Genomic DNA, 22,010 nt, shown 5'->3' on the forward strand with positions numbered 1-22,010 from the left:
CTGCCACTGATGCATGGGACTACTGGGACCTGCAACTGAGAGATGTGGGCCTGCTGGACCCTAATGCTGAAGGGAGTGGGCATGCTGGGACCTGCAGGCTGACATGCTGGGGCCATGCTGGGATCTGCAATGCTCACTCTCCATTGTATGCGTGTGCATTACGAATCCAACCACTTATCCTTCTCCTTTTGTTATATTGGCACTGTGCAATTTGTTATATTGCTTTTTTGTTATTCCTTTAGATCAAAGCCAGGGGAGAAATAAAACACCATCAACGCCCTCCAGCATCATTTTTCAAAAGCATTTATTTATGGGCTTGTTTTATCCCTTGCCAAAGAATATCTCTTTGCCTGAGCTCCTTTCCGTAAGAGCAGTTCAAGAATGGAAAGATTTGAGTGTAAACTGGGATCAATTATTTCTCATCCGTTGAAACAAAAAGGTCGCAGCGTGGCCTCCCTTCGCGCTTTGGTTCAGGGTTGCAAGAAAATGCATGTGTATGTGTGTATGTGTGTACATGCTCTTTGTGTTCCTGTGTGAGGGTGTATGTATAGTCCTGCATACCATAAAGCAATGGAGGAAACCACTTATGAGCTATACAAAGTGTGATGGGTCATGTACAACATGGTGGGCCACTTATGGCCCACAAAAATCAGTGCGCCAGTCCACTTATGCCCCAGAAAACAGTGCACGGGTCCACTTATGGCCCACAAGAAGAGTTACTGGGCCACTTATGGCCCACAAAAACCAGTATGCTAGTCCACCCATGGTCCACAAGATCAGTGTGCTAAGCCATTTATGGCCCACAAAAAAAGTCTACTCATGGTCCAAAAAGCTAGGCTACTCATGGTTCACAAAACATGTGTTGGGCCATTTACGGCCTCCCAAAAAGAGTGCGCTAGCCCACCTATGACCCATAAGAAAGGTGTACTGGGCCACTTATGGCCCAGAAGACCAGTATGCTAGTCCACTTATGGGCCATAAAAACAGTGTGCTAGTCCACTTATGACCCACAAAAAGAGTGTACTGGGCCACTTATGGCCCCTAAAAAACAGTGTGCTAAGCCGCACACACACACACTTCCTTGGAGATTGTGAATGGTTGCCATATCGGCTATTGATGCACTTCCCATGCCTCTTTTCAAAGTGAAATCTTGCAGCATTGCAACAGCGACCAGAACCCTTCCCGGCGGCTTTGAGCTTGCGCTGTGCATAAGAAGCCCAAATCCTCCACCTGCGCCACCGCCTCTGCGCACTCAATTAAAGAGAAAGCCATACGCATGGATTGTACGGTCACACGCTGTTTGGTTCCCTGGGGTTCCTGCCCTCAATTGACAAGCGAGGCCTGTCATTTCCCTTCCCACCAAGCGCACCGTTTCTCTGGCTCCCGCCGAGTGAGAAATGTGGCATAATGGCTCTTGCTCCTTCCAAATTACGAAGAGCGTAATTACCCGCGAAGGAGGGATGCTAAGAGCAGATTCACGCCGTTTCACGGAGGCGGAAATCAACTTTCGGAAAGCCTATCTCTTTGTGTTGGACAAAGACACGGTTGCTTATGGTTACTCTGCAGACCTGGCTTTGCGTCTCCAGTTTTTGCTCTCCGTCTCCAAGTGGGAGATGCGGGTGCAAATCCTTCGCTTTGGGTGGTTTCCGCATTGAGAAACATCTATGTGCAAATCTTCACCTCAGTTTGCGGAACAGAAGCTTGCTACGGTTTGCAAGGCTTCATCGATTTGTTGCTGTAATTTCCAAAGGTCTATGGATTTACTACTCAGCCTCTCCATTTGCAAAGCCAGGGCTCACCCTCCGCTCTGCTTTGCATCCAACTCCTGGCTATAGCCAAGATGAAATGCTCCTTATTTCGTCTCCCAAAGTGCGTGAGAAGGGATAAAAGCATTTCATCCCACCTTGATCTAGGAATACACTCCTTTAGTTAAGACTCCTGTCCAAATTTCCAAACAGGAAAAATACGTTTTGTGCAGTGTGTGTGTCTTGGAAGGACAAACTTCAAGCAACTGTGGTTGGGACTTCATGCACAACAGTTAAAGACATCATCATCATCAATATCATTACATTATTTATATCCTGCTTTGCTCCCAAAATCGAGACATCACCTAGATCTCAGGTTTTGGTCCAGAAACCTCAGGGCCTGGGATGCCATCCCAAAGTGGCACCTTTGAACCCTGTACAGTCTCCAAAGAACCCTCTTTATCCTTTTTTACCCCCATGTTCTCAAGCCTGGTTTCAGACCCTATGCCTTGACAACAAGTTTCTCAATGTCCAGAGATGCATTTACAGCTCTGTGGCAGGTGAATGGGAATTGTAGTTCCCCATAGCTCCATGTCCAGTCTCTGCACACTTTCCTTCTGTGGCCACTCCATCTCAGGGTCCTTAAGGAGGAACCTACATTCAACGTATGGTCCATCGCCATCAACAGTGCCGCCATTTCGCTCCTTCCTTTACTCCGAACTTTCTCCTCTCCGGTTGCCCTCATTCCGTCCTCCGCCTCCCAAAGACGGCCGACATACTTCGGACCAGACCCCGGATGCCCACGGAGGCCTTCTTGGTGGCGCTCCGGCCATCCCTGACCATGTCCAGGAGTTCGTGGAAGACCGCCAAGGCCCCGTGGTAGGTCTCAGCGGCCGAGATCTCAAAGAAGCCGGCCTCGGCGGAAAGAGCCAGGAGGCGGCCTTCCTCACTGGAGACGGCGCGCCGGTGCTGCAAGTCCCGCTTGTTGCCCACCAGGATCACGGGCATCTTCCCAGCCCCAGCCTTCCTCTTCAGCCGCTGGATGCGCTGGAGCTGTTGGCCGGCAAAATAGAAGCTGGCGCGGTCGCAGATGCTGTAGACCACGACGAAGCCGTCGGCCCAACAGAGCTGCTTCTCAGCCACACAGCCCCAAAGGCTGGCCATCTGCAGAGATTCGGGAGAGAAAGAGCTGGAATTGGCGAACAAAATGGATGCCCTCGTGCCAGGGCTGGCTGGTCAGAACCAGGCTACTTTAAACCAGTGGTCCTCAAACTCTGCTCTTTAAGGGTTTTTGGACTTCGGCTCCCAGGATCCCAGGCTATTGACCAACATGGCAGAGGCTTCTGGGAGATGAAGTCCAAAATCTCTTAAAGGGCACAGTTTGGGGACAACTGATTTAAACAATGGTTTAAACCAGGTTGTTATAAACCATGCTTTAAACCAGGTTGTTTTAAACCAGTGATTCCCAAACTTTAAATTTCTGGATGTTTTGGGACTTTAGCTCCAGGAATTCCTGACTGTTGACCAAGCTGGCTCAGGCTTCTGGGTGTTGGAGTCCAAAACACATGGAGGACCGACATTTGGGAATCACTGGTTTTAAAGACCATGGTTGAAACCAGGTTATTTTGCAGCATGGTTGAAACCAGGTATGGCTTCTGGAGGACCCTGGGGTAAAATAAATGGGCCCCAGACTTGCTAAGGTTGCCTATGGCTCCTGCAGGGAGATCTTTGGAGATCTTCCTTAGAGATCTTTGGGGATTGTAATGGGCCATCCTTACCTGAGGACAAACCGAGTCCCAAATGCTGAAGCAAGCCTCCTGTCCATCCATCGTCACTTTGTGAGTGTAAATGGATTCTGAAAAGGAGAGAAGCAGTGCAAAGGGTTAATAAATAAGAACAATCATCATCATCACCACCATCATCATTGTCACCATCATCGTTCCAGAGAGATTGGCAGATAGACAAATGGAAAAGGAAGGCTTATGGAGCCTGTCGTTGCGTGCTTTCAAGTCATTTCTGACTTATGGCAACCCCTAAGGGCCTTACTGGGAGGAAGGTGGGATGATGATGATGATGATGATGATGACGACAACGGGTTTTTCTGGGGCTGAGAGTGTGTGATTCACCCAAAGCATGGCTGAGCATGGATTCAGATTCTAATCTCATATATCGTCTGATGCTCAAAGCCCTGCACATGTTGGCAAGCTTGAATTTCTGGTGTGAGTCAGTGGCCCCAGGGGTTCCCTCCCAGTTTGGACGATTCAATGGGGAATGATTCTGGCCCCTCACTTACCAATATCCCCATATTCGCCGATAAACCTTCGGGTCAGAAAGCGGACCGTCAGAGCTGGAAGGAAGGAAGGAAGGCAATGGTAAAGTTAGTGGGAACGTTATGGACTTGGATGCCAACTCTCAGCCAGGAGAATGCAGAAACCTTCGCCAAGCAGGACTCCAGCAAAGAACGTCCTTGGAATAACTCCAAGTCACTAGGAACCACACAACTGTTGTTAACAGCATGGGATGCACACAAGGCTTGAAGCAAAGCTGTTACAAATCCAGGGACTAAAGTCCCCAAATCTATATATTAAAATATAGGACAAAACATTTGACATTTGGGGAGATTTAAGGGCTTTCCCTGCACTTCCAACTGCTACACAACTACAACTCCTTTTACACAACAGTTGACTGAACAGGGATTCGAACCCTGGTCTCTAGAGCCATAACACCATGCCAACAGCAATAGCACACAGCAAAGCCTGCGTTACCCTCACCCTCCAAAAGTCATGCCCCCGGTACATTGATAACCACCTTTGCCTACTTGATGCCCACCTGGAAGAGTTTAGAGGGAGGTAAACTGTGCTGTCTGGGGACAATAGGAGCTGCAGTCCAACAGATCTGGGGTGTTCTGGTTCGGGGAAGGCATTGCCTACCATTGGTCCTTACCAGGAGATAATGCCAAGGTGCATTTCGGCATGTAACATCCGAGCTCATGCCTTTGCCAACTTGATGCCCGCCCAGATGTGGGGATGATAGGACCCACACTCCAACAGATCCGGGGCATTATGGTTCGGAGAAGGTACGGCCTCCAGGATTCACCTTGGCCCTACCAATGCCAAGGTGGCCCTTTGGCACTCAACCCCTGAACCCGTGCCAACCGCCGCAGCCCAACTCACCCGACTTGCCCACTTTCCTGGCTCCGATGACCAAGACGTTGGCCTCCAGTTTGGGCGAATGGCCTTCGGACATCTTCCTGGCCTTTTGGAGGGCGGCCTTGAGTTGCACCAACATCAGGACTTTAGCTCTGGGCAGCGAGAGCACTCTTCCTTCCTTCCTTCCTTCCTTCCTAACCCCTGCCCATGCGCCTCCCTTGCCAGCCTCATGCGCTCTGCCTCCCTCCCTCTCTCCCTCGCCTGCTGCTAGGCTTTTGTCACCAGCATTTTTATACGCGGCAACAGGAACGCAAAGAACAGACCCCCGCCAGGCCTCTTTGCCCCAACATGCAACGCAGAGCTACACACAATGCACAACCACGGCACAAACACACACCTCTGGGAGGAGGCACACAATAATGATGCCCACAAGGCTTTGGCTGCCGTTGCCACATGGGAGCCAAGCATGGGAAGCATGCAGAGAAGTCCCTCTGGAAGGAGGGCTGCCATGTGCCACCAACAAGACATGGCTGCAAAACTGTGGGTTGTTGTGTTTTTGCAAGGTTTGTTTAGAAGGAGTTTGCCTTTGCCTTCCTCTGAGGTTGAGAGAGTGCAACCTTCCCAAAGGTTTCCTGTCCAACCGGGGATTCGAACCCTGGTCTCCCAGTCTCCCAGTCCAACACTCCAACCATTAAGCCATACTGGATTTTGGGGATGGATGAGGCATCTCCTTTATGGATTTGACCCATTCATTTCCCCTTCTGCTTTTTAAGGGGGACTTCATTGAAAGACAGACAGGTCAGAAGCATTGCCTTTGGACTTGGAAGGGCTGCTATGAAAGAGCTAGATATAAGATGTGCATCTCCAGGCGAGAGGAAAGGCCTGGGTTCAAATCTCCACCTCCTCCGCTGCCATTTGTATGGTTTAATCATGGATTTGTTGCTGGGTACCATTGGACAGCAAAGAAAGTGGCTACAAAGGGAATCGACTCATTTGAAATGTGGGTCCAGAACATTTCTGCAGATCACATGGTCAAAATGGAGGACGGTGGGTTCTCCATCTTTGGAGGCCTTCAAACGGAGGTTAGAAACATCGGAAGGGATCCTGAGGGTCATCCAGTCCAGCCCCAGTTTGGGAACAAAAATTTAAAGGTGCCTAAAAAGCAATTTGAGGCCAAATTCTCCCCCGAAGCCACAACGAAGCCGAGACTGTTGTACCCAGTGAGTCCCAAACGTCGGTCCTCCAGGCAATTGGGACTGCAACTCCCAGAAGCCCCCCAAACGGTTCGGCCGAGGGTCTGTAATTCTGAGAGCTGGAGTCCAAAACATCTGGAGGACCAAAGTTTGGGAACCGCTGCAAGATTAGACACATCTAGAAAAGGCAATGATGCTCGGGGTTATTAGGGCCGGTGTGGCATAATGGTTTGAGCATTGGAACATGACTCTGGGTTTGAATCCTGACTCGACTGTAGGAACCCATTGGGTGACTTTGGGCAAGTCACACTCTCTCAGCCTCAGTGGAAAGCAATGGCAAACTGCCTCCGAAGGAACTTGCTAAGGAAACCCTATCATAACGTGGTTGCCATAAGTCAAAGACTGGAAGGCACACAACCATGATAACAGATATTTCAATGACCCTTTTACGAAAGCTGTTAAAGGCAGAGGCCGCAAATGTGGAATGGGCAAATCTTGCTAACATGGCATGCGCCAAGAAACTGCATGCGGTTCTCTTGCGATCGGTTATCTCTCCACTTGATATGCGCCCAAACAAGTTGAACTGGATGGAAAGCTAAGCCTAAACAAACACGTTTTGTCCTCCGTTTGGAAGGAGAGGCACAAATCCTTCCTGTCCATCCATCCATGCGGAGAAAGACTTCCTCAAAGGGTGGCGGGTCCTCCTTCTTTTGGGGTTTTCCTAAACAGGTTGGAATCATATGGCTTCCCCCAACCCTTCCGTTCACATCTTGTTTGCAATTCGCTAGCAGGGTTTGGCAGGTTGCGTTTCTGCAATGGAGCTGCAATGGATCCGTAAAGTTATGACTGAGGTGCGGGATCTTGGCCAAACGTTGGTTTTAGGGTGGTGTGGTTGTTCTTGTTGTGACGGCAGGAAAGTTAAAGTCTTGAGTTTTTGGTCTCATCTGCACTGCAGAAATAATGCGGTTTGGCCTGCCATGGTTCGCGATGGCAATGGTAGAGAACGCAGCGCAACTGCAGCCGCAGAGACCCACAGATGTGGCCCAGTGTCATGGTAAACCTGGCATAGACGCACAACAGGACACAACCACTGCGTCCACTGCCTCCCCATTGTGCTTCCGTTCCCAGTTTGGGTTCATTGTGGTGTGTTTCAGAAGGAGAATGCTTGGCATTGGAAGCCCTCCAAGATCTTAATGTACCTCTTTGAGAAAGGAGTGCCAACATGGAGCCCATTCCTTGGATGCTCCTTCTTGGCAATCCCTGCCTGGGCATGCCCTCCAACCTTTTCCAGGACCGGTCCAGGAGGAATCCCAACATGTCCTCCATTTGGAGCATTTCGCTCTTCTTTGGGAACATATTGCAAGCTGGACGGTTGGCAACTTTCAGCTCTGAAAGAAAGGACTTGGGTTTTTAACTGTCTAAGGATGGGAATCAGGCAGCCTTCCACATATCCCTGAACTGCAACTCCCAGGATGTGGGCCATGTGCTCCAGGGCTGCTGGGATTTGCAGTCCATGTCCAGCCAGGTGCATGCGTCCCACTCTGGGCTGCTGCGCAGGTTGCCAACTGACCTGAGGGGGAGGGCTCCTGTGCTTTCTAGGGTTGCAAGAAAACAAGTTTTCTTGCAAACCAGAGTCCCACTCTGGGCTGAATGGGTTGCCAACTGACCTGAGGAGGAGGGCTCCTGTGCTTTCTAGGGTTGCAAGAAAACATCTATTTTTGTATTTGTGTTATTTTTGCCTTCCTGAATCTTCGTTCGCGAAGCAAAGCCAGAGAGAGATTTTTGCCGAGGGAGACGGAAGAAAATAACACTGAAGGTGGGGACAAAAAAGGTTGCATTCTCCATCTCTTTGGAAAAAATGCAAAGAATGCAACAATAAGGGAATGGATCCAAAAACCCAGAATGAATGCAAAAGACACACACACACACTCAGGGCACACAATCCTTGCAAGAAACGCCCCATTCTCTGCAAAACACCAATAAGGAACAACTGGGTTTTTCCCCTTTGTTGGCCATGACCAGGTTTTGGGCTTGAAAAGAAGACTATGAACCCAAATTTGGCTTTTAACTCCTGCAAAGCAAAGGATCCAAAGAGAGAGAGAGAGGCAACAACTGCTGCTGCTGCTGCTGCCCAAAGTCCAAGGTAAAGGATGGATCCCTTGGGTTGCTTTCCTCCTCCTTCTGTTTATTCCTTTCCTCCTTTTCCTCCAACCATTGAAACCCCCCAAAAGCAGCTGATCATTTAAAAAGATGCAATTCAAAACATGCCCAAAGTGGGAAAACTTGAAAGGGAATTGGATAATGGCAACAACAGGGCTTCTGCATTGCTAAAAAAGAGTTCACAAAATGGTTGGCAGCCTTTCCTTCCAGCTTTTAAGGCAAGTTCTGGCTCATCTCTTGCAATTTTGCAAGGGAAATAATAACAATCATCATCATAATATCCTTCCTATCTCTTATATATAGCAATGGGAAATGCAGTGCTGATTTTAGTACACTCTCATCCCAAATCCACCGAACAGATGCTTTTATTGGCAACCGAAATGCCCAAAATACATGCTTTTTGAAACTCCACCAAATCGTTCCTTGGTCAAAAGTATTAAAAACCATGCAAGAAAAAGAGAGGGGACGTGTGTGTGTGTGTATATATATATATAATATAGATTGACTATTATATCATATATAATACTACTAATAATAATATCACTGTTATCTACCTTTTCATTCCAGGGCCTTCCTTTGAGTCCAATTTTTATTCAGACATCTTCAGTTTGGATTAATGATTGAACCAAGGTTTGGAAACCACTGCAACTCTTTCAATGCCTTCCTCCTTTAAAGCGACGCAAGCCATCCATGGCCATTAGTTTTAACCTCTTAAATGTTCGACTGCAAGCCTGCCTTTGCACTTCCTTCCTTTGTCATCACCGTCATCCTTTGGAGGTTCAAAAATGCGCTTTGTGCATGCTCAGAGGCACATTAGTTCTGCAGCGATGGAACCGCAATTCCAAAGCACATTTTTGAGAGGGCATTAACTCTGCAGCTGGGCAGAGATTCAAACCCAAGTCTCCCAGAGTTTTGCAGCCAATCTGGATTTGCACCAATCTAGATTTCTCTCTCCTTTCTGTCCCTTTGTGTTGCAAAATCTGACTTTATTTCATGGACAAACCTAGTATAAGGAATCTGAAACATGAATTTTATGGCTCCAATATTTGGATTTCCTCCCCTTTTTGACCTTTGGAGAGAACTGTTGGCAAAGGCAGAGGGAAGCGCATTATAAAGATCAATCTGAACACAATAATATTGATTCTTGACGATCCTGGCATTTGGTATTTATGACATTGACCCCTAACCATTTCTTTCATCATGTTTCTTGCAACTATTGACTTCTCCTGCGCTTTGTAAAAGACGCAACTGGGTTTAAACATGATTCTTGCAAAGCAATGCATAGCGCATAGCATTCTGCATCTGCTGCAGCATGATTGGAAACATTTCTATGAGACGTTGTATGGAGAAAACATGTGAGAAACATTCTCCTTTTATTTTATTGTGCTTCCAATTTAAAAATATCTGGTCATTTTGTCTTAATCCAGAGTATCCAGAACTAAGACGGAAGATTTGGACGCGCCGCAAGCATCGTCTTTGCAGATTCCTCCGTCCGTCGCTTGACGTTTGTCCCAGTAAACTGGCATTTTTATCCTTCAGGTACCTTTATCTGTAAGCCACTGCTTTTCTTTCGCCGCAATTAACGTTGCATGCTGCCTTTGGATGCAAGACACATGGTTGATCCTCTCTGCTCCATTTTTGTTCTGCCAACAACCTTGTGAGGCAGGTTAACCCAATGTCAAAATAATGCCGTTTAACTGCCCTGGATCCATCCTCCAGAAACGGATCCTCCGCATAAAAAAGGGCGCATTGTAACAATATGAATAATAATAATTTTTGGGTGCCAAATATGGTCCGTAGGGCACACTTTCTCCTCGGTTAAAAGGCAATCAGGACATAAGTGCAGTAAATCAATCAATAAAAATTGGTTCCATAATGTTCAGAATTCATTTCCACAAAGGTAAAACGATAGTAATAGAGCCATGGTTTGAGCGTTAGACTACAAGTCTAGAGACCTGGGTTCAAATCCCCATTTGGCCATAGGAACCCACTTGGGCAAGGCGCACTCTCTTAGCCTCAAGGGAAGGCAATGGCAACCTTCTTGTGAAGAAACCTTGCCAAGAGAACCCTGTCGTAGTTCTGCTTTAGGGTCACCATAAGTCAAGGCACACAACAACAATGACATCAATGATAATAATAGGTTTAAGTCGTGCTTTGTTTTCCTTCTTTTGAAGGTGGGCCGTGAAGATGTGAAGGGGGCATGGAACTGGCCCCCTCGGCTGCCTTGTCCGTGGCTCTGTGTTTGGCGTTCCTGCGTTTGTCCGAAGCGTCCGAAGCGTCCGAGGTCCCTGTCTGCCAGATCTCCTCTGCCAAGAAGGCCAACTGCCGAGGCCAGAACCTCCTCTGCGTTCCTCCGCATCTCCCCAACACTCTGGAGTTGTTGGACCTCTCTTACAACAAGATCCAGAGCATCACGTCAGAGGACTTTTCCAATTTGACCCAACTGAAAGGTCTCGATTTGGGGTACAACAACATCGCCTCCATCGCTGACGAAGCCTTTGCTTCAAACCAGCTCCTGGAGCAACTGAACCTCTTCAACAACTCGCTTTTGGAGATCCCTTCAAGGGCCTTGGAGCCACTGAAGAACCTCAGGCTGCTCTCCATGTCCAACAATTTTTATCCCAACTCAACCCTGGACAAGGTCTTCCTCAACCTGGAGAAGCTTGAAGACCTTTCCATGGGAGGTCCAGCCATCTTGACCGTCAGGAGTGAGGACTTCCTTCCGCTGGAAGAGATCCCCTTGAAGAGGTTTGCCCTCAAGACAGCCTCCAGTTTGATGGAGTATCAAACAGGGGCCTTCTCCAAGCTCAACACAACATCCTTGTGGTGCGACATCGCCCTTGACAAAAACCCCAAGGCCTTGCCTTCCATGCTTCGGGACTTGTGGGGGAAGCCCTTGAGATACCTCCGCTTCCGCAACCTCTTTGAATTCACTTACTACACGGACTCCGTGGACCTCTTCTCCAACTTGCCTCAGGTGCAAGCGGAAGAGTTGGTCTTCTTCCGGGGGAAGTTCAACGAGAACCTCTTGCGGCTGGTCTTGCTGAACGTCCAGAAATCCCGCATCCAGGACCTCTCCTTCATAGCAATAGATTTTGCGCGGTCCCCGCAATGGAAGCCACCGGAAGCGAGCATCGCCAACTTTACCCTGCGCCGTTTGGTGCTGAAGGACATTAGCAACCCGGACGTCCTGCGTTTTGACTGGACCTTCACCTGGTTCGCCGGAGTGACCGACCTCTCCATCCTCAATGTCAACTTCAACTATGTGCCTTGTGACGCCTGGGACCAGTTGCGCAGCGTGGTCTCCATGGACATTTCCAACAACCGTTTGCTCGACGAGTACATCTACAACGGAGGCTGCTTCTACCAGGGCACCATGCCCAAACTGGAGACCTTTAACCTGAGCTATAACGCCTTGACCCGCCTGGGAACGGTGTCCAGGTTGACCTCCGACTGGTCCCGACTTTCCGTGTTAGACCTGAGCCACAACCAAATTGGGGGACCACCGGATCTCCTGTGTTCTTGGGGTCCCACTCTTCTTTGGCTCAGCTTGGCTTACAACACAGTGACTATGGAGGTCTTCAAGTGTCTCCCCACAACGTTGCGCTTCTTGGATCTGTCCCATTCCCAGTTGGAACGGCTGGACACCGGCTACTTTGAGGCGGCGGTCAAACTCCAAGAGTTGCGGCTGAGCGGGAACAAGATCAAGTACATCCCTACGGAGTGGAAAGGCCCTAGTCTGAGGGTCTTGGCGGTGGACGGCAACGCCTTTGGCGTCATCGGCAAAGGGTCCTTCGTCAACATGCCGCACCTGGCCCAGCTGAAGGCTGGCAACAACCCTTACCACTGCGCCTGTGACCTCCATGGTTTCCTCCAAGAGACCCTGAGGAAGGGTAAGCTGACTTTGCTGGACTGGCCTGAGGGGTGGACTTGTTACCACCCGGAACACCTTCTGGACACATCCGTGGCCGCTTTCGCCCCATCGGTCAGCGAGTGCGACATCACTGTCGTGGTGGCCATTGCAGTCTCCGTCACGGCCACCCTGGTGATCGCTTGCATGCTTCTGTGTTGGAGGTTTGAAGTCCCGTGGTACATCAACGCCACCTTTCATATCGTCCAATCAAAATACCGCGCCAGCCGCTCACCGACGTCCCGGGACTTTGCCTACCATGCCTTCATCTCCTATAGCTACTCGGACGCCGACTGGGTGAGGAAGGAGCTCCTCGGGAAGCTGGAGTCCTCCTCTCCTCCGTACCGGATCTGCATCCACGAGCGGGATTTCACGCCGGGACGGTGGGTCATTGACAACATCATTGACAACATGGAGAACAGCCGCAAGGTGGTCTTCGTCCTCTCGCGAAGCTTTGTCGACAGCGACTGGTGCAACTACGAGCTCTACTTTGCCCACCAGCGAGCCGTGGGGCTCAGCTTCGAGGACGTGGTCCTGGTGGTCAAGGAGGCCATTGACCCCCAGGCTTTGCCCCACAAGTTCTGCAAGCTGCGCAAAATGCTGAGCACCAAGACCTACTTGGAGTGGCCTTCGGAGCCAAGCCGGCAAGCTTTCTTCTGGGTCCAGTTGGCCTCCGTTTTGGGGAAGGTTGAGAAGACCGCTATGGACCCAAAGACTGATCCGGTTAATGCGGATGAAGTGTCCGAAGGGACAATGGTTGCGCACCTTGAGATGGAGCATGTAGGTTGCGCACTTTGAGATGGAGATGGAGGAAACATTGCGGCGGACGCTCTATTGGGTTAAGCCAGGCTTAGCTTTAGGCCAGACCACTCGGCTAGAACTAGGATGGTGATCATATAGCTATCCAGGTGTTACTGGACTACAACTTATTCTCAGGGATGCCTTCCAGGATCTCTGGAACTCGCTTCCCAGAAAAGACCAGTGTCCTCCTTTTTCTCAATGGTTTCTGTTTTTTAACTGGGTTTGATTTTTCTGGTTGTTTCGTTGCTTTTATATACTGTGAATTTTTAACGGTGTCTGTTTTACCTTGAGTCCCAAACTGGGAAAATCAGGATGACAACAACAACAAGAAGAAGAACAGCAACAACAAGAACTACTACTACTATTACTACTACTCCCTGCAGCCTTCTTCACCTTGGAGCCGATGCATCGCTGTGATGCTCAGCCTGTGGAAGTTCTTCCTATCGGACGTTGGTGAGCAAGAGAAGGAAATTGCAGCCGGAGTTCAGCACCAGACATAACATCTTAGTAAGTGTCCTTAAAGAGAATTGGACATTATCACCATGTCTGCGTTCGCCTCAAGACTCTTGCCGTGTTGCAATGTATGTGCATCCCTTGTGCAATGGTGGCCCCGGTGGAGTGAGCGATGCGCCATGGCCCTGGTCCCGGTGTGCAATGAGCATCGGTGCACATTGGGGCACATCTGGACATTGGCATGCCACAGGAGTGACCCCAATGTGCATTGCCAGACTGGTGCCTGATGGTCACGAGGAGCACCCAATGCACATCATTGGAAGCACCCAGTGCTCATTGCAATGGTCTTGTTGGTGCTCAGATGCACATCATCAGGATGCACTGACAGGGTTTTGTTCCATATCTGCAGCGCAGCTACAGATCCATAAAGTTAAATGTAGATCAGGGCATAGGACTCTTTTCCTTTTGTGTTTCTGAATTGGCAGCGCATGCCCAGAGGATGGCAGTGTCGCATAACATGGAAGACTGGGCCAAATTGATATTAAAATGTGAGATGTATTTTCCCCATGCGCAGAGTCATAGAATCCTAGAGTTGGAAGGGACTCCAAGGGCCATCCAGCTGAACCTCCTTTTGCCGTGCAGGAACTCACTATTGGAGCACTTCTTCCATTGGCGATCCAGCTTGGGTTTAAAAACTGATTCTGCTGTTGAATGTTAAGCTGGAATCTCTTTGCCTGTCGGTTGCATCCATTGCTCCGGTTCCTGTTCTCCGGAGCTTCGGAAACCAAGCTTGCCCCTTCCTTGCCCCATCAAATAAGCGTTTTATCCCAATTTGAGATCAGATTTGGCGACTGCTTTAGAGTCTTCTTGCCTTATTGCATCGAGCCAAAAAGGAGCATGTAATTTGAGGTTCTGGTTACGCTGCGCTTTACCGCTCTTAAAAAAAGCCTTGCTTTGTCAGCGAAACCTTATCATTTCTTACCACCGAGGAATGTGAGGTTTGGGAGCAGGGCAGGGAACGGCACATGAAAACATAGATTTAAAACAGAAGAGGTGGCCCTATTTGAGAGAGCATTGGTTGCGCAGGAGGGTTCTCCCAGCCAAAGAGTCCTGTGTGGCTCAGAAGTTTGCATCCTTGGAGGAAGATGCAGCTTGAGACCACTTTGGGTGCATTAATAGTGTAGAAATAAAGCAGTTTTAGTCCACTTTGGGTGCATTAATAGTGTAGAAACGATCCAGTTTGAGACCACTTTGGGTGCATCGGTAATATAGAAATGATAATAATAATAATAATAATAATAATAATGCACTTTGGCATCACTTTGGGTGCATCAACACCATAGAAATGCAATTTGGGACTACTTTGGGTGCATATAACCTGTAGAAATAATGCAATTTGATACAGCTTTTCAATATATAAAACAATTTATATGCCATTTGATACCGAAACCTGTCACTAGTTAAAGCAGCTCTTGCTGTTCCATCCTGGCTGCTCCTCGCTCCTTGTGAGTCCTTGCAACTCGCACTCAGGACACAAGGAGGTTTTCCTCTCCATTTGCCACTTTTGGCAACTTTACTATATATATATATATATACATATATATGTATTGAAATAACAGATTCCTGCTCTGGTTTGGTGTTTTCCTTTCCCTGCAGCAAAAGGGGGAAAGGCGCAACGTCTCATGTATTTTTAGCAGCCAATGGAAACTTCATGCCAAGATGAAGGAGGGAAGAGAAGAAGGAGTGAGCAAAAGAGTCCGGCCAAAGACAGTGCAACCTTTGAGACTCAGAGGAGGAGACGCGCAACGTCCGGCTCCGTCTGGATGTCGCTGGCCCTTGCCATGTCCAAACGGCTGTTGCTTTTTCCCGGTGCATGCCTTGGGTGCGAATTATGACTCCATGCGCCATGCGTCGATCCCATTGCTGCTGCTGCTGCTGTTCTCTGGCTTTCCTCTTCTTGCTGCTGACAGGTAGGCTGCCTTCTCAACATCTTTAAATACATTTTCTGAACTCCTGAAGTGAAATTGCGAAATGTTTGGTTTTAGAAGAAAAGCCATGGGTTCGAATCCCTTTTCCAGGAATTACAACGCAGGCGGTATCTATGGGGTTTGTGGGATTCTGGAAGGGAAAGGAACAGGATGAGAAGGAGAGGCTGCGTCTGCACTGCAGAGTTGATGCAGTTTGACGCCACTTTCATGATATGGCTCCCTTTTATGGAACTCTGGGATCTGTAGTTCGTTGTGGCCCCAGTGTTCCCAGGCAGGGAACAAAACTGCAAACCCCATCATCCAAGGGAGCCGTAGCGGTTGAAATGGGATCAAACTGTATGAATCCTGCGGTGCAGATGCAGCCGGAGAGAAAGCTTGGAAGGGACCCTTAAAGAAACATCTACTAGTTTCTAACGTCGCGACTTGGTTCCAAAGTCCAGCAGAAGAAGTCACCAATTCAGTCCCAGATTTATTCACCCGGATAAACTAAAGTCAAATAGAAAAGAGATTAACCAGGAGAAGCCGGAAGCGTCCAAGTCACACGTTTTCTGGCGCTCCTTGAAGTTTCGGTAGCAGGCCCTCGATATTTGGTTTATTTCTCTTAAGATCAAAATGGGCAAAACTGTGACCCTGAGGTTTATTTCAGTTATTCCAGAATATGTTCCAGGGCAGTTAAAGTGGTCTCAAACTGCATTCATTCTGGAGTGCAGATGCAGCCAAGAAAGATGTGAGCAACGCATTGCGGCCCAACACCGTTTGCCAAACTCATTCCCATCATGGCAAGGGTGCGTCCCTGGCATTTGGGAGAGGATTAGTTTGGGAATGGCTTCTTTTGCCCCATTAAATGTCAACAGGTTTCTCCTCTGCAAAGGCTGAACATTTGCTCAAATGTGCTCCCAAGCCCCAAGATTGCTAGTTTCTAAGTATAAAACCTCCCTCTCTGGCAATTATGCTTATTTTTCAAAGGCCAAAGCATAGAAAGAAAACCAAGCCAATGGGACTTTAAACCCACAAAGTGTTATTTTCGGAAACGACAATGAAAGGGGACGCATCCAAAGCAATTTCAAAGCAAATATTGAAAGAATCCTCCCACCGAGCGCATGGAAAGCCAAAGATGTTTTGAATTTCATGCGCATGCGAGCTCTGAATTTTCTTCCTCCTGGGATCCGTTTCATCCTTTCATTCTTCCTTTCGTTCTTTCATTATTCACAGAATTATTGTCCCCCTAAAAATCCATCCTCCAAGGAGCAAAAGTTCCTAAACTAGAATGAATCCACATTGAAGAACTGAAGCGGTTTGACACTGCTTCAATTGCCATGATTGCCATGCTACACAATCCTGGGATGTGTCTTTTGGGGAAGCATTGGAAACCAAGGCAAACTACACATCTCAGGACGGAGCCATGGCAGTTAAAGTGGGCTTGAACTGCTTTATTTCCCTCCATGCGGATGCATCCCGAGTGAGAAATGTAGCATGAAACAGGTAGAGGTCCTTATATTGGAGGGTCGGTGAATCCGATCTGGGTTTTAGTCTGAACTTTAATGGCGCCAAACATATTCGGGGAGATACAGATCAACATCTTTAGGGTCCCTTTGGAGCCTCCTCTCCAGACTGGAGCCGGAAGAGGATACTTTTATAAGACTACAGCTCCCAGAATCCTTGCTGTCTCTGGCCATGCTGGTTGGGGGATGCTGGGAACTGTAGTCCATGCAGCGAGCTGAAGTAGACTTTGGATGGGTCACATTTGTCCCCTTTCATCCCTTTCAACTGAACTGATTCCAAACCCATGTGCAAAATGTTTGCTTTCCAGCTTCGGAGCATCAGCACTTCAACTCCTAGAATCCTTGCCATTTCTGGGGGATGCTGGGAACTGTAGTCCACGTAATGACCTTTGCTAAGGTAGTTTTTGGGGGGTCGTATTTGGCGCCCGTCTCGGGTGGCATTTTCATCACCTTTGCAATAACGCTGAACCAGGTTCCAAAGCCATGTGCCAAAACAATGTTTGCTTTGCAGCTTTGGAGCATCAGCACATTTTCTAGGGTTGCAAAGCCGCCCATATTTATCCATGAGATATAAATTTCACGCTGCGCCCGCCTTGTTTTCCTGCAAAGTTTGGAATCTGGGCCACGGACGGACGGACAGAGGAGCCATTGTGCCCCAAATGCCCGTCTCCACCCTTTCCTTACGCTTCAGCAAACGCTTGGATCTTTCCGACTCCAAGGCCCAGCCACATTCAGAGCCGGGGATGGTCTCCTAAGCTTGGAAAGCCATCCTCACTCCAACACCCATGAGGCTGACTCCGAAGCCAAGTCCTCTCAAGTGCCTTCTTTCCCTGGAAAGAAGCGCAACAGCAAAGATACTTAGGTGCCTTGCGCGGTTTCAGACTTTCCTCGTCCTTTGGGTGCTTTGTCACCCAAACCCCCTAAATATTGGAAATGAAAAATCGTAGTGGAATTGTTGAATCCTGGAGTTGGGTCATGCGCTCCAATCCTTTTTTCGCCATGCAGGAATCCACAGACAAAGCCCTCCCAACAAATGGCTGTCTTATGGCAACCCTAAGGCATACTTGTCATGGGGTTTTCCAGTGTGCCAGATCTGGGCCCTGACTTTGAAACGTCCCAGCTTCATCCTTCTCCTGTGAGAAGGACCTGTGGCATCATTTTGGATATGTTTGCATTGCCTCAGCAGCTGAAGCGAAGGCAAGGCATTCTGCACATGGGCAGGAACACTGCAGCATAACTGTGGATGTGTGTAGGGCATGGTTTGCATTCACTTGGCAGCTGAAGTGAGGCACTCTGCACATGGTCAAGAACGCTGCATGATAATTTTGGATGTCTATAGGGCATGGTTTGTGTTTATTCAGCATCCAAAGTGAAGGCATGGCTTTTTGCACATGGCCAGGAACACTGCAACATAACTTTGGATGTGTGTAGGATATGATTTGTGTTTTCTTGGCAACTGAAGTGTGGGGAGGTCGCTCTGCACATGGTCAGGACCATTGGAGCATAGTTTTGGCACCGCTTGTGTTTGCTCAGCAGCTGAAGTGATGCACTCTGTGCATGCTCAGGAACACTGCAGGGTTGCTCCCAGTGTCCTGACTTTGTAAAGTCCCATCTCCATCCTTGGCATGGGGAAACTTTGACCCAAGGCATTCAGGCCCACCAGATGGGTCTTTTTGCATCCATGCCAAGATCAACCCTGCAGCAGCCCAACTTCAAACGCCAGGCGCATGTTTTGCTCCGGCTTGGCCCTTCCCTGCGGCGTTTGCAAGCCCAGCGGATGTGGGATTTCTCTGGCAGCGAGGAACAGACCGGACCTTGTTAAGAAAGGGGGGGTTGTGAATTTATTTTGGAGGGGGTTCGTGGGTGGACGGGTGGCGGGTTTAACAGCTGCGGGCATCGCATCTGGGGACGGGCAGAGAGTTCATTCCTGGACCCAGAAAGCCTTTGCAATACCTCTTCCCTATGAAAAAACCCCTTTTGTAGAATGGGGTCTCTGGTCCTTGTTTTTGCTGTTCTTAATACTTAGCTCCAAACCTGGCCTAAGCTCCTATATGTCTTCCTATCTTTCCAGGGTTTGGGGCCTCCTTTAACATAGATGTGAAAAGGCCACAGGTTTTCCGCGGACCCCAAGAAGCTCAGTTCGGGTACAAAGTCCTCCAATACACGGGGCAAGGCCAGAAATGGTAAGTCCGGTTCAAAGCGACCATTTTGTGCCTCAAATAATAACAAATAAGGATAATAATATATGATTTGCACCTGTGTATGCCACTAATGTGGCGCAATGGTGATAGTGTTGGACAAGGGTCCTGGAGAAGAGAGTTCAATACAATGCTCAGCCATGGACACTTTCTGGATAGCCTTCCCTGAGACACACTCTCAGCCCCAAAAAACCCTACAATAAAGAGTGATGCATTCTTTGCATGCTCAGGAATGCCCAATGTGTCGAAACTATGACCTAACTTTGCTGTGCCCCAGCTTCCTCCGTCTCATGTGAGAAAAACATGTGGCATCGTTTTGGATATGTTTGCATTTACTCGGCTGCTGAAGCGAAGGCAAAGCATTCTGCGCATGGCCAGGAACAATGCAGCATAACCGTAGATGCGTGCAGGGCATGGTTTGCATTCACTCAGCAGCTGAAGTGAGGCACTCTGCACATGGCCAAGAACACTGCATGATAAGTTCAGATGTCTGTAGGGCCTGGCTTGTGTTTACTCAACAGCCAAAGCGAAGTCATGGCAGTTTGCACATGGCCAGGAACATTGCAGCATATTTTTGGGATGTCTGCAGGGCATGGCTTGTGTTTGGATCGCCAAACCTTGAAGGCACATGGCAACAATGCCACTAACAGAATGGCAAAAATGTTCTGACTTTGCGCTTAATGGCACAAAAGTCTAAAGTGTGCAGAACCATCTTTGGACCATTTGAGAGAGGGACCAAGTTTGGGGTCCAAAAATGGCACTCCGGTTCCTTTTTCCTAAACACCTGAGTGACTCTCCTGGAGAATCGTTCATGGAGGAACCGGCCAGATCTCCAAAGTCCAAAGATGATCCCAGTCCAGGAAAGGCCGTCCCAGAAGGTGCTGCTGGTGGGCGTTGGGAGCCGAAGGTTGGGCCGCCATCCCGCCGTGGCACCCAGCCACCAAAATGGGTTTGCCAGATGTGTTTGGAAAGCTTGAGCCAGGAAACAGGAGGCCGAAATGCATTGCAAACTGTAATGCAACCCTCTGGGATTTTGGAGGAGCTGGGACGCCTTGCCTGGAGGGGATGATAGGAGTTGTAGTTTGGGAGAAGCTCAGCTGAGCCAAATGTTGGTATTGGAGGAGTGCCTCTGCGCTATTCAGCCGGAGGAGGTTCCTCAGAGGAGGCGTTTGCGTCAAGGAGGCTGCGGATCTGCTCTGGGTTTCAGTACAAACTTTTGGTGACTGCTTGCTACCTGGTTTAAGGTGCATCTGCATTGTAGAAATAATAATGCAGTTTGATGCCACTCGTGGCTGCCTATGGAAACCTGGGATTTGTGGTTTTGCAGAGTCTTTAGTCTTCTTTGCAAAGCTGCAAAGCCCAAGATTGGGGCCAAGACGGCTAAAGTGATGCCAAACTGCATCAATTCTGCAATGTAGATGCACCGGTGGCGCATGGATTGTTGCAAGTGGGGCACCAATTTTAACAGCTTAGATAGGTCTCTGTTCAGACAAAGGCCCAAAATGGATTTATCAATCCAGATTTAATAATAATAATAATAATAGATTATTATCTATTAGCTACAAATCCTCAGGCGGTTAAAGTGGGATGAAACTGACTTGATAAAGGACACCTTGATAAAGGAATCTCAGCATATAATGTGCAAAATCCTGGGGTTTGAAAAATCCCTTTTTTGGACTAAAGTTCCCAGAATCCCCCCAGCTAGGATTCTGGGTGTTGTAGTCCTCAAAAACAAAAAGTGTTTTGTTTTCGCAAGCCTTGTTTGGCCGAAACAGAACCGGAAAGTAACTCTTTCCAAAGGCCTTTTTGGGCTGCCTCCCCCGGAGTCTGCAAATCGAATGATCCGAAAGACAGGAGGAATATTTGGATTTGAGAATACTATAAATCCCCCAAAAAGATCCCGGGGGGTTTCAGATGAAAACCTGAACTTAAATTGTGATTTCGGGAGGGAACATGAAAGACATTTGTGAACGGATGCTTTGAATTAAAATAAGAAAAGAAATTCAACATGGAAAACCGATTATGCGCCTGGAGCTCTTACGGTTCCAAAGGGAAATGCACAAGCCATGTCTGCACTGAAGCATCTAAAGGCTGTTCTGGGAATTCTGGGAAATGTAGTCCTGGGGTACAGAGGCTGTGATAAATGTGACCGACCCCAAACCATGTCTGATCTTGGAAGCTAAGCAGGGCCAGCCTTGGTTAAGACTTGGTTGGGAGTCCGCCAGGAGCTGGAGGCACTATTTCAGAGGAAGAAGAGAAGCAAAACCATCTCCTTGCCTAAGAAAACCCTATGAAATCAATGGGGTTGTCAAGAATCGACAAGTGACTTGAAACCACACATCCTGAACTGGTTCCCAAACTTTGAATACAGCTAACTTATAGTAATGTTTAAGTATATATATATAATATATATACAGATATAAAGTATTAAACCATGTTAGGATTTCGCTTAACATTCCTGCATCTCACAACCGTCTAGCTTTGCAATATCACATTATTTGAGACTATTTGTCTTCAATAACATTGGGATCTCGGTTGTAAGCAATCGATTTCTCCATTTCTATCATTTCTGCTGTATTGAATATATATTGGAAAATATTATCATTATTATTATTATTATTTCTCCAGGGTGTTGGTGGGTGCGCCTTGGGACGGGACGCCGGGCGATAGGAAAGGCGATGTCTACAAGTGCATGGTGGGAACGCGGAACAATGCGACGTGCTCCAAAGTCAACATTGGTGGGTACCGAATCCCTAGAACCCCCAGAATCCCCTGGTTAGGATTTTATTCCTTCCCATTTACTTACGGACCCTGGCCTATTTAATCTATCTATCAATTATTATAATTATTATAATCTGTCTATCTATCTATCTATCTATCTATCTATCTATCTATCTATCTATCTATCTAT

At 48.2% G+C, this 22,010-nt stretch overlaps 2 protein-coding genes across 5 annotated transcripts in view; one reads left to right on the plus strand and one right to left on the minus strand.

The window, feature by feature from the left end:
- Positions 1 to 318: 318 nt before the first annotated feature.
- On the minus strand, positions 319 to 5,185 carry LOC121915644 (ras-related and estrogen-regulated growth inhibitor-like protein). The gene is made up of 4 exons (XM_042440035.1): positions 4,919 to 5,185; positions 4,039 to 4,092; positions 3,524 to 3,600; positions 319 to 2,909 (listed from the first exon to the last, which is right to left on the minus strand). The coding sequence occupies exons 1-4, from the start codon at positions 5,031 to 5,033 to the stop codon at positions 2,487 to 2,489; spliced, it is 669 nt and encodes a 222-aa protein (XP_042295969.1). The 5' UTR covers positions 5,034 to 5,185; the 3' UTR covers positions 319 to 2,486.
- A 2,860-nt stretch (positions 5,186 to 8,045) lies between these two features.
- ITGA10 (integrin subunit alpha 10) overlaps positions 8,046 to 22,010 on the plus strand; it is a 24,377-nt gene continuing 10,412 nt past the window's right edge. Inside the window, exons 1-7 of one of the 4 annotated variants that reach the window (XR_006100731.1) lie at positions 8,046 to 8,230; positions 8,815 to 9,410; positions 9,675 to 9,786; positions 10,422 to 13,465; positions 15,068 to 15,381; positions 18,973 to 19,084; positions 21,728 to 21,751. Coding sequence is in view for 1 of the 4 variants with exons in the window: in XM_042440032.1 (XP_042295966.1) it covers positions 18,583 to 18,718; positions 18,973 to 19,084; positions 21,728 to 21,837 (358 nt within the window). In the remaining 3 variants the exon portion in view is untranslated. Of the gene's footprint in view, positions 8,231 to 8,814; positions 9,411 to 9,674; positions 9,787 to 10,421; positions 13,466 to 15,067; positions 15,382 to 18,566; positions 18,719 to 18,972; positions 19,085 to 21,727; positions 21,838 to 22,010 lie in introns of those variants that run through there. The other 3 variants (XR_006100729.1, XR_006100730.1, XM_042440032.1) reach the window with 3 other exon arrangements.

This window comes from Sceloporus undulatus, chromosome 9 (genome assembly GCF_019175285.1).
Source record: "Sceloporus undulatus isolate JIND9_A2432 ecotype Alabama chromosome 9, SceUnd_v1.1, whole genome shotgun sequence".
NCBI classification, from domain to species: Eukaryota; Metazoa; Chordata; class Lepidosauria; order Squamata; family Phrynosomatidae; genus Sceloporus; species Sceloporus undulatus.